General features: G+C 50.2%; 2 protein-coding genes across 2 annotated transcripts in view; both read left to right on the top strand.

Annotated features, from left to right (window-relative positions):
• LOC119963607 (shootin-1-like) overlaps positions 1 to 2,662 on the top strand; it is a 33,717-nt gene extending 31,055 nt beyond the window's left edge. The window contains exon 7 of the mRNA XM_038792940.1: positions 2,658 to 2,662. Coding sequence (XP_038648868.1) covers positions 2,658 to 2,662 — 5 coding nt within the window. The remainder of the gene's footprint in view (positions 1 to 2,657) is intronic.
• shtn2 (shootin 2) overlaps positions 2,357 to 11,864 on the top strand; it is a 28,703-nt gene continuing 19,195 nt past the window's right edge. The window contains exons 1-3 of the mRNA XM_038793003.1: positions 2,357 to 2,511; positions 4,140 to 4,240; positions 6,261 to 6,329. Of these exons, the coding sequence (XP_038648931.1) occupies positions 4,160 to 4,240; positions 6,261 to 6,329 (150 nt within the window). The 5' untranslated portion in view covers positions 2,357 to 2,511; positions 4,140 to 4,159. The remainder of the gene's footprint in view (positions 2,512 to 4,139; positions 4,241 to 6,260; positions 6,330 to 11,864) is intronic.

Genomic DNA, 11,864 nt, shown 5'->3' with positions numbered 1-11,864 from the left:
CTCACTCTCCCCTCCCTCACTCTCCCCTCCCTCACTCGCCCCCTCACTTTCCCCCTCACTCTCCCCCTTACTCACTCGCCCCCTCACTCTCCCCTAACTCTCCCCCTCACTCTCTGCTCCCTCACTCTCTCTTACCTCACTATCCCCTCCCTCACTCTCCCCCAGACTCCCCCTCACTCTACCCTCACTCTCTCCCTCCCTCACTCTCCCTTCCCTCACACTCCCTCATTCTTTCCTCCTTCACTCTCCCCCTCCCTCACTTTGCCCTCCCTCACACTCCCACTCCCTCACTCTCCCCTCCCTCACTCTCCCACCCCCTCACTCTCCCCTCCCTCACTCTCCCCCTCCCTCACTCTTCCCCTCCATCACTTTTCTCCCTCACTCTCCCTTCCCTCACTCTCCCCCTCACATTCCCCCTCCATCACTTTCCTCCCTCACTCTCCCCCTCACTCTCCCTTCCCTCATTCTCCCCTCACTCTCCTCCCTTACTCTCCCTTCCATCACTCTCCCTTCCCTCACTGTCCCCCTCCTTCTCCTGTCTCACTCTCCCCCTCCATCACTTTCCTCCCTCACTCTCCCTTCTCTCACTCTCCCTTCCATCACTCTCCCTTCCCTCACTGTCCCCCTCCCTCTCCTGTCTCACTCTGCACCTCCTTCACTCTCCCCCTCTCAGTCTCCCCCTCCATCACTTTCCACCCTCTCTTCTCTCACTCTCCCCCTCATTCTCCTCCTTCACTCTCCCCTCCCTCACTTGCTCCCTCCATCACTCTCCAGCTCACTCTCCCGTCTCACTCTCCCCTCTGATGTGACCATCAATTCACTCGGAACACGATTGGAAGTAAACTGTGGTTTTAATAGTCTTACAACTGAGCTTGTCTGCGACCAGAAGAACTTAGGGCAGGCTCACGGCTGCAGCACTTTATACTTCCGGTAGTGGGAGGGGCCATGGGCAGAGCCATGGGCGGAGCCAAGGTGGAGCCCTGTACAAGCTCCACATCTCCCCCTATGGGCAGAGCCGCGCAACGGCTCACATACAGAGCCCACAAGGACATAATGCAATGCAATACAATACAGTGTGAATTCACCACACCCTCCCTCACTTTCCCTCCGCTCACTCTTCCCCTCACTCTCCTCCTTCTCTCTCCCCTCCACCACTTGCTCCCTCCCGCACTCTCCACCTCACTCCCCCCTCACTCTCCTCCTTCACTCTCCTGTCTCACTCTCCCCCCTCACTCTCTCCCCCTCCCTCACTCTCCGCTCCATCATTTTCCTCCTTCACCCTCCCTTCTCTCACTCTCCCTCTCCTTCACTCTCCCCTTCCCTCACTGTCTCCCCTCCCTCACTCTACCCTTCCCTCACTCTTGCCCCTCCCTCACTCTCGCCCCTCCCTCACTCTCGCCCCTCCCTCACTGTCTCCCCTCCCTCACTCTACCCTTCTCTCACTCTCCCCCTCCTTCACTGTCCCCTTCCCTCACTGTCTCCCCTCCCTCACTCTACAATTCCCTCACTCTCGCCCCTCCCTCACTCTCGCCCCTCCCTCACTGTCTCCCCTCCCTCACTCTACCCTTCCCTCACTCTCGCCCCTCCCTCACTGTCTCCCCTCCCTCACTCTACCCTTCCCTCACTCTACCCCTCCCTCACTCTCGCCCCCCCTCACTGTCTCCCCTCCCTCACTCTCGCCCCACCCTCACTCGACCCTTCCCTCACTCTCGCCCCTCCCTCACTGTCTCCCCTCCCTCACTCTACCCTTCCCTCACTCTCGCCCCTCCCTCACTGTCTCCCCTCCCTCACTCTACCCTTCCCTCACTCTACCCTCCCTCACTCTCGCCCCCCCCTCACTGTCTCCCCTCCCTCACTCTCGCCCCTCCCTCACTGTCTCCCCTCCCTCACTCTCTCCCCTCCCTCACTCTACCCCTCCCTCACTCTCGCCCCCCCTCACTGTCTCCCCTCCCTCACTCTCGCCCCTCCCTCACTATCTCCCCTCCCTTACTCTCGCCCCTCCCTCACTGTCTCCCCTCCCTCACTCTCGCCCCTCCCTCACTGTATCCCCTCCCTCACTCTCGCCCCCCTCACTGTCTCCCCTCCCTCACTCTCGCCCCTCCCTCACTGTCTCCCCTCCCTCACTCTCGCCCCTCCCTCACTGTCTCCCCTCCCTCACTCTCGCCCCCCCTCACTGTCTCCCCTCCCTCACTCTCGCCCCTCCCTCACTATCTCCCCTCCCTTACTCTCGCCCCTCCCTCACTGTCTCCCCTCCCTCACTCTCGCCCCTCCCTCACTCTCCCTCCTACAGTATATGAACCTGGAGATAAGTATTTGTCCAGCTGCCTCTCACCATGTCTCCAGACGTTGCTTTCTGCTCTATTTCACTCGGGCTGGGTTGCTCAGTAGAGGCCAGGTTTTGTGCCGTATCCATTCTGTGATCCCAGCTGACACTGTGCTTCCTCCACAGCCCCCTGGCTCAGTTATTACAGAGAAGACACAAGAATCAGAATAAGAAACAGAATAACAATGGTCAGTATATTGTGTCAGCATGGGGTAAGATTTGGGGCATTTCCTTTGTGTGGTCCATGGGATAAATATTTGGACTTGTATATCTAGCCCCCGTTTAATTTGCAAATTCTTCAATTTGAAAATAACCCAGCTTTATTCTTAAACAGAGTAAAGGTGGGAGTTTTAGCATGTTGCTTCTCAGAGGCTGCAGTGCTATACAACAGCAGCTTGGGAAGGTCCCCCGCCGATGCCACACTTAGACTCACTTCCAAAGGCTCCTGGCAGTCAGACAAGATGACGGCCCGATCTCCACCCCACCCTCCCGTTTCAGCCCCCTCCCCTCCTAGTTCCCAACCTTGGGGTGGTGCCCGGGAACACCCCCCTCACCACCCACTCCACCTGGAAAGGCCCACCCCCCACCCCCCGGGGCAATCCCTGGCTGTGCCCACCTGGCACCCTGGCAATGCCCTTGCCAACCTGGCCATGTCGCCCGGGCGCCGCCGTTAGGTCCCGGGTTCCGGGGGGATTCCTGCGACGCATATTTAAATTAGACAAACGGCTCATTTAAATATGCTGATCCGGATCACACCCAGCGAGGGTAAGGTCCAGATCCTGACGCCTCGTGAGACTCCGTTAAACCTCGCGAGGTTCAACGGCCTCAACCCAACACCAAGTATCACAACACAGAATTTGACAACAAATCACAGAAGGCGGCATCAAGGCAGGTGACCAAAAGCTTGGCCATCGAGGTTTTTAAGGGGTGTCTTGAAGAAGGAAAGTGTGGTGGAGAGGCAAAGAGAAGGAGTTCCCGTGTTCAGGTGAGGGCCTCGGCCGCTGAGGTGGATTCTTGTCACCACTCACTGTAACCCCAACCAAATCAACTTCCTTCTTAGGCGCCAGAAGATCGTGGGTCCAAGTTCCACTCTAGAAACTTGAGCCTCTTAACCCGCTCTGACCCTCCAGTGATGCGCCGTGGGAGTGCTGCCCTGTCGGAACTGCCATCTTTCAGATGCAACGTTAAATCAAGGCCACATCTGCCCCCTCGGGCGGATGTAAAAGGTCTGTTGACATCATGTCAAAGGTGAGCTGTGAGGTGCTCCCTGGCCAATATCTTATTTTTAAATAAATTTAGAGTACCCAATTCATTTTTTCCAATTAAGGGGCAATTTAGCATGGCCAATCCACCTACCCTGTACATCTTTGGGTTGTGGGGGTGAAACCCACGCAAACACAGGGTGAATGTGCAAACTCCGCACGGACGGTGGCCCAGAGCTGGGATCGAACCTGGGACCTCGGCGCCGTGAGGCCGCAGGGCTAACCCACTGCTCCACCTTGCTGCCCCTCCCTGGCCAATATTGATCCCTCTACCAACATCACCGAAAGACAGGTGATCTGGCTATTACCAGGTTGCTGTCTGTGAGATCTTGCTGAGCACAAACTGGTTGCTGCATTTCCTGCTGTACGAGAGGAACTTTGCTTCCAAAAAGCTGGAAATCTGTAAATTCCGCAGGGGCACCCAGAGGTCACGATGGGCCCTATGGAACTTATATGGAACCACTTGGGTTTACCTCATGCGGTAACCCTAACCCTAACCACTTGGGTTTACCCTTCAACCATCAATTCACCAATTTCCCCTCTTTTCCCTCCAGGCACAGCAGATCTCAATGAGATGAAGGTGAAAGCTATAGACGAGATGATGGACAGGATCAAAAATGGCGTTGTCCTGAAATCCACACAAAGGAAGACGGAGGTACAATGGGGCACACGTTTCAATTGGACGGTCTGGGTCATTGAATCTTTCAGCCAGGTTAAGAAGGAAGGCCATTCGGGCCCACATGCCAATGAGTTTAGAAAGAGGTTTTTTTTTCCATTAGTTCCACTTTCCAACTCTTTCTCCATAGCCCCACAAGTGAAGCCTCTGCAAGCGGGGCAGCACGGTAGCATGGTGGTTAGCATAAATGCTTCACAGCTCCAGGGTCCCAGGTTCGATTCCCGGCTGGGTCACTGTCTGTGCGGAGTCTGCACGTCCTCCCCGTGTGTGCGTGGGTTTCCTTCGGGTGCTCCGGTTTCCTCCCACAGTCCAAAGATGTGCGGGTTAGGTGGATTGGCCATGCTAAATTGCCCGTAGTGTCCTAAAAAAGTAAGGTTGGTTTACGGGTATAGGGTGGATACGTGGGTTTGAGTAGGGTGATCATTGCTCGGCACAACATCGAGGGCCGAAGGGCCTGTTCTGTGCTGTACTGTTCTATGTTCTATGTTCTAAGCACATGTCCAAATACCTCCTGAGAGTTGCAATGGAAACTCAATAGTGAGTTCCAGACCTTGGCATCCGTCTATGCGACGAGGTTTTCCCTTGAAGATTGCTGAAGAGTTACTGAAATGTTTCACCTCGGAATCAGCAAGATAAGTACAAGAATGCCAAATTTCAAATGATCACAACGATTTACACCACAAGAGGAATATTTTGAATTACCCGGGGGTTTGTGGAACCGAAAGTTGCTTTCTCCATGACAACGCCTTGATCAACCATTGTTGACCTACCCTTTTCCCCTGTCGTACAAATTGTTGTGATCAGTTGAAATTTGTCACTCTTGCATTTTTACTGTTGAGTGCACAATGAAAAGCTTCAGCAACATGTCTCTCTTTTCAGCAATATTCGGATTCCCCTCATTTCCCCTCGAGCCCGTTTGTCAAATATTGTAGATCTCTGGCCCACCAACATACTTGTCAGAGAAAATTATCTCCCCCGACTTCATCAAATTCTCTTATTTTGAATATCATGGGGCTGTTTAGCACTGGGCTAAATCGCTGGCTTTGAAAGCAGACCAAGGCAGGCCAGCAGCACGGTTCGATTCCCGTACCAGCCTCTCCGAACAGGCGCCGGAATGTGGCGACTAGGGGCTTTTCACAGCAACTTCATTTGATGCCTACTCGCGACAATAAGCGATTTTCACTTCATATCTCTATTAGGCCTCCCCATAATCTTCTCTACTCCAAGGAAAAGAATCTTCGCTTCTCAATCTCTCCACGCAACTGAATTCTCTTGTCCCTGGTTCCATACAAACCTCTTCTGCCTTCACTCCAAGGCCTTGAAATGCATCCGAAAATGTGGCGCTCAGAATTGTTTTGCTGAGGTCTAACCAGGGACCAGTAAAGAATTTGCATTACTTCCTTTTTGTACTCAATCCCGCTGTCTATAATAATAATCTTTATTAGTGTTACAAGCAGGCTTACATTAACACTGCAATGAAGTTACTGTGAAAAGCCCCTAGTCGCCACATTCCGGAGCCTGTTCGGGTACACAGAGGGAGAATTCAGAATTTCCAAATTACCTAACAGCACATCTCACTGCTACCTTAAGGGACGGGTGTGCATGCAAACTAAGGTCCCTCTGATCCTCAGTGCTTCCCAGGGTCCTGCCGTTTTCCATGTATTCCTTGCTCTGTTTGTCCTGCCCACTTCACACTTCTCACTCTTCTCCGGATTGAATTCCATTTGCCACTGATCAGTCCATCTGACCAGCCTGTCTCTATCCTCCTGTAATCTAAGGCTATCCTCACTATTTACCAGCCCACAATTTTCATATTATCCACAAACTTATTGGTCAACCCTCCTATATTCATACCTAAATCATTTATGCTTTAGGGAGGAGCAATAAGTGGTGGCCTTATCAATGGACACCCAATTCATCCCAAGAATGAATGAATGAATATTAAAATAACTCTCCGCCATTTGGGACTAATCTGCTCTTATTCTGTACCTGCCCATAGCTCCTGAATCCAAATGCTTCCAGCAGTGGGAATGAAGGGAGTGCTGTCAATGAGCTGAAAGGATTACTGGTAAGTAAGGGACTGGGCTTTGGGAGAGAGAGCGAAAGATGATTTCATGCTCTTTCAGCAGGGCCTGAGTTAAAGTTCAGGCAACATGAGGGACGACTGGCAGGGGACCTGAATTCGAGGATTGACTGACTTGGCAGGAAGGGGGCTGGAATCGGGGAATGCTCACTGACCCAGTCTTAACGCCGAACTGGGAATCCATGTTGACCCAAAGGGCAATACTGGCATCAGAGAGAGAGGTATCTCAAAACCCCGACCCCCTTCCCATCCCACATTCCAGCTTGGAATTCCGAATCGACCCCCAGTGTTATCAAACAAAAGCTGACGCTGAGCCACCTTGGGAGGTATTTGGTCAGGTGACCAAAAGCTTTGTCGTAGTTACGGCACAGGAAGAGGCCATTCCAGCGCAAAGAGGTTGGAGGAGGGATAGGCTGAGAGGTACAGGAAGTTAATTTCAAGCTTCGGGCCACAGCTGACAGTTGTGGGGTGATTGACATCAACAATGCTCAAGAGAACAGAATTGGGAGAGTACAAATAATTCTCTGGGTTTTGGGTGAGGGGGGGTTTGGGGCGAGGGGGGGTGTTTGGGGCGGGGGGGGGGGGGGTTACAGACATAGGGAGGGACTAGGCCAAGGATCGTTGCTATATTATTGGGAAAGAAGTTGGTAGAATCGTTATGAGACTGTACATCTCAGGTACATTTACTGCCGGACTGCAGTCATCTGCCACGGAACAATGTATCGATCTATCAATCCATCAGCCACGTGCAGAGCTTAAAGCATTTTAATTTACATTTGATAAAGTTCCAGCATTTTCAGTCTGAAGTGTTATTATTATGGGAACCAGAAGACACAGGGCACAGGCTGGGAATTCTGCGGCGAGTAACTCACGTCGCGAACCCCCCAACTACTGTCCACCATCTACAAAGCATAAGTCAGGAGTGTAATGGAATACTCTCAACTTCAACTTCCCAAACATTGAGTGGAAACTCTTTAGATCAAACAGTTTGGATGGGGTAGTGTTTGTGCAGTGTGTCCAGGAAGCTTTTCTAACACAGTATGTAGATTGTCCGACCAGAGGGGAGGCAATATTGGATTTGGTACTTGGTAATGAACCAGGGCAGATGATAGATTTGTTAGTGGGGGAGCATTTTGGAGGTAGTGACCACAATTCTGTGACTTTCACTTTAGTTATGGAGAGGGGTAGGTGCGTGCAACAGGGCAAGGTTTATTATTGGGGGAAGGGTAAATACAATGCTGTCAGACAAGAATTGAAGTGTAGAAGTTGGGAACATAGGCTGTCAGGGAAGGACACAAGTGAAATGTGGAACTTATTCAAGGAACAGGTACTGCGTGTCTTTGATATGGATGTCCCTGTCAGGCAGGGAAGAGATGGTCGAGTGAGGGAACCATGGTTGACAAGAGAGGTTGAATGTCTTGTTAAGAGGAAGAAGGAGACTTATGTAAGGCTGAAGAAACAAGGTTCAGACAGGGCGCTGGAAGGATACAAGATAGCCAGGAGGGAACTGAAGAAAGGGATTAGAAGAGCTAAGAGAGGGCATGAAAAATCTTTGGCAGGTAGGATCAAGGAAAACCCCAAGGCCTTTTACACATATGTGAGAAATATGAGAATGACTAGAGCGAAGGTAGGTCCGATCAAGGACAGTAGCGGGAGATTGTGTATTGAGTCTGAAGAGATAGGAGAGGTCTTGAACGAGTACTTTTCTTCAGTATTTACAAACGAGAGGGGCCATATTGTTGGAGAGGACAGTGTGAAACAGACTTAAAAGCTCGAGGAGATACTTGTCAGGAAGGAAGATGTGTTGCGCGTTTTGAAAAACTTGAGGAGAGACAAGTCCCCCGGGCCTGACGGGATATATCCAAGGATTCTATGGGAAGCAAGAAATGAAATTGCAGAGCCGTTGGCAATGATCTTTTCGTCCTCGCTGTCAACAGGGGTGGTACCAGAGGATTGGAGAGTGGCGAATGTCGTGCCCCTGTTTAAAAAAGGGAATAGGGATAACACTGGGAATTACAGGCCAGTTAGTCTTACTTCGGTGGTAGGCAAAGTAATGGAAAGGGTACTGAGGGATAGGATTTCTGAGCATCTGGAAAGGAACTGCTTGATTAGGGATAGTCAGCACAGATTTGTGAGGGGTAGGTCTTGCCTTACAAGTCTTATTGACTTCTTTGAGGAGGTGACCAAGCATGTGGATGAAGGTAAAGCAGTGGATGTAGTGTACATGGATTTTAGTAAGGCATTTGATAAGGTTCCCCATTGTAGGCTTGTGCAGAAAGTAAGGAGGCATGGGATAGTGGGAAATTTGGCCAGTTGGATAGCAAACTGGCTAACCGATAGAAGACAGAGAGTGATGGTGGATGGCAAATATTCAACCTGGAGCCCAGTTATCAGTGGTGTACCGCAGGGATCAGTTCTGGGTCCTCTGCTGTTTGTGATTTTCATTAACGACTTGGATGAAGGAGTTGAAGGGTGGGTCAGTAAATTTGAAGATGATACGAAGATTGGTGGAGTTGTGGATAGTGAGGAGGGCTGTTGTCGGCTTCAAAGAGACATAGATAGAATGCAGAGCTGGGCTGAGAAGTGGCAGATGGAGTTTAACCCTGACAAGTGTGAGGTTGTCCATTTTGGAAGGACAAATATGAATGCGGAATACAGGGTTAACGGTAGGGTTCTTGGCAATGTGGAGGAGCAAAGAGATCTTGGGGTCTATGTTCATAGATCTTTGAAAGTTGCCACTCAAGTGGATAGAGCTGTGAAGAAGGCCTATGGTGTGCTAGCGTTCATTAGCAGAGGGATTGAATTTAAGAGCCGTGAGGTGATGATGCAGCTGTACAAAACCTTGGTCAGGCCACATTTGGAGTACTGTGTGCAGTTCTGGTCGCCTCATTTTAGGAAGGAAGTGGAAGCTTTGGAAAAGGTGCAAAGGAGATTTACCAGGATGTTGCCTGGAATGGAGAGTAGGTCATACGAGGAAAGGTTGAGGGTGCTAGGCCTTTTCTCATTAGAACGGAGAAGGATGAGGGGCGACTTGATAGAGGTTTATAAGATGATTAGGGGAATAGATAGAGTAGACAGTCAGAGACTTTTTCCCCGGGTGGAACACACCATTACAAGAGGACATAAATTTAAGATAAATGGTGGAAGATATAGAGGGGATGTCAGAGGTAGGTTCTTTACCCAGAGAGTAGTGGGGGCATGGAATGCACTGCCTGTGGAAGTAGTTGAGTCGGAAATGTTAGGGACCTTCAAGCGGCTATTGGATAGGTACATGGATTAGGGTAGAATAATGGAGTGTAGGTTAACTTCTTAAGGGCAGCACGGTAGCATTGTGGATAGCACAATTGCTTCACAGCTCCAGGGTCCCAAGTTTGATTTCGACTTGGGTCACTGCCTGTGTGGAGTCTGCACATCCTCCCCGTGACTGCGTGGGTTTCCTCCGGGTACTCCGGTTTCCTCCCACAGTCCAAAGATGTGCAGGTTCGGTGGACTGGCCGTGAAAAATTGTCCAAAATTCTTTGATTAACCAAGGACAAAAGTTCGGCGCAACATCGTGGGCCGAAGGGCCTGTTCTGTGCTGTATTTCTCTATCTCTATCTCTATCTCTCCATTAGCCTGGATGAGCGTGTAGTGATCTGCATCACTGTATATACACAAGGGGTTAAGGTAAACACACTACAACTAAGTAACCACTAGAAGGAACACCAGAGAGATATATATATGCATAGACAAACAGGAAGTAGCCTCTCTCTCTTCACAGGAACGGCAGCTGGTGAGCAGGACACAGATAGGCAGCTCAGATGTGGCATAGTATAAGTGCTGGAGAGAGAATGAACTCATAGAAATATCTATGAATGTCATGTCGCATTACATTCGGCCCCCACCAACAAGCCTGGACTTGCAGAGGCCTACCGACTGAACTGGCTTGGGACAATTCACACCTCTTTAACCTGGAGTTACCTCTCTCTCTGCATCTTTGATGATTTGATTGCCTGCAGGTGCTCGCATTCCGGGGCATCTCTGACTGTGTCTATATAAACATTTCTGGAACAAGCCTTTCCATTCACCTGAAGAAGGAGCCGTGCTCCGAAAGCTCGTGTTTGAAACAAACCTGTTGGACTTTAACCTGGTGTTGTAAGACTTCTTACTGTGCTCACCCCAGTCCAACGCCGGCATCTCCACATCATAGAAATAAAGCATCTACTTCAACTGTAAGACTACGAGCTTTATTCAGACACAAGGAATAAGACATGGTACCAGGACCAGGTGACTTCAGAACGCTTACTAGAAAAGTTGTACAAGATGCAGACAAAACACGATTGAAAACAGAAGAAAACTCGGACGTGGAGAGACTTCGCTGAGTCAATGAAACTCGTTAGAACTCCACCGCAGCTGAAAACAACCGGTAATTTAAGTCATAGATGGAAAACCTTTAAACAAACGTTCGAACTGTATATCGTAGCTAATGAGTTGAGCGCAGCCTCAGAAGAAATGAAAATAGCACTTCTCCTAGCAGGACATGAAGCTAGAGAAATCTATAACTGCTTTAATTACTTGAAAGGTGAAGACAACATCAAATTAGAAGTAATACTTTAAAGAAATTGAAGATTTTTTGGGTCACACCAGGAACAATGCTGCTTTAAGCCATTCAATGCACAGAGACCAAATTGCACAGGGAATGAGTGTTGCAAAACTCAAACAATCGTCAGAAAAGAAGATTTGGGCACAGATCGTTCTGCGGTTGAACAAAAGCAGCGCACAGCTTAAAGAGGGATCTACGCAGGCTCAGATGTAACATAGTCTAAGCGCTGGAGAGAGAATGAGCTCACAGAAATAAAGCATCTACTTCAACTGTAAGACTACGAGCTTTATTCAGACACAAGGAATAATACAGAGTGCAGCTCCAACAACACTCAAGAAGCTCGATACCATCCAGGACAAAGCAGGCCTCTTGATTGCTCCTCCGTCCATAAACATTCAAACACTCCACCACCGATGAACAGTGGCAGCCGTGTGTACCATCTACACGATGCATTGCAGTAACTCACCAAGGTTCCTTAGGCAGCACCTTCCAAACCCACGACCACTACCATCTAGAAGGACAAGAGCAGCAGATACCTGGAAACCCCACCACCTGGAGCTTCCCCTCGAAGTCCATAAATGCTTCACAGCTCCAGGGTCCCAGGTTCGATTCCCGGCTGGGTCACTGTCTGTGTGGAGTCTGCACGTCCTCCCCGTGTGTGCGTGGGTTTCCTCCGGGTGCTCCGGTTTCCTCCCACAGTCCAAAGATGTGCGGGTTAGGTGGATTGGCCATGCTAAATTGCCCGTAGTGTCCTAATAGTAAGGTTAAGGGGGGGAGTTGTTGGGTTACGGGTATAGGGTGGATACGTGGGTTTGAGTAGGGTGATCATTGCTCGGCACAACATCGAGGGCCGAAGGGCCTGTTCTGTGCTGTACTGTTCTATGTTCTAAGTCACTCACCATCCTGACTTGGAAATATATTGATGTTCCTTCACTGTC

The sequence above is a fragment of the Scyliorhinus canicula genome, chromosome 3 (assembly GCF_902713615.1).
Source record: "Scyliorhinus canicula chromosome 3, sScyCan1.1, whole genome shotgun sequence".
NCBI classification, from domain to species: domain Eukaryota; kingdom Metazoa; phylum Chordata; class Chondrichthyes; order Carcharhiniformes; family Scyliorhinidae; genus Scyliorhinus; species Scyliorhinus canicula.
This window is presented reverse-complemented; position numbering and strand designations above follow the sequence as displayed.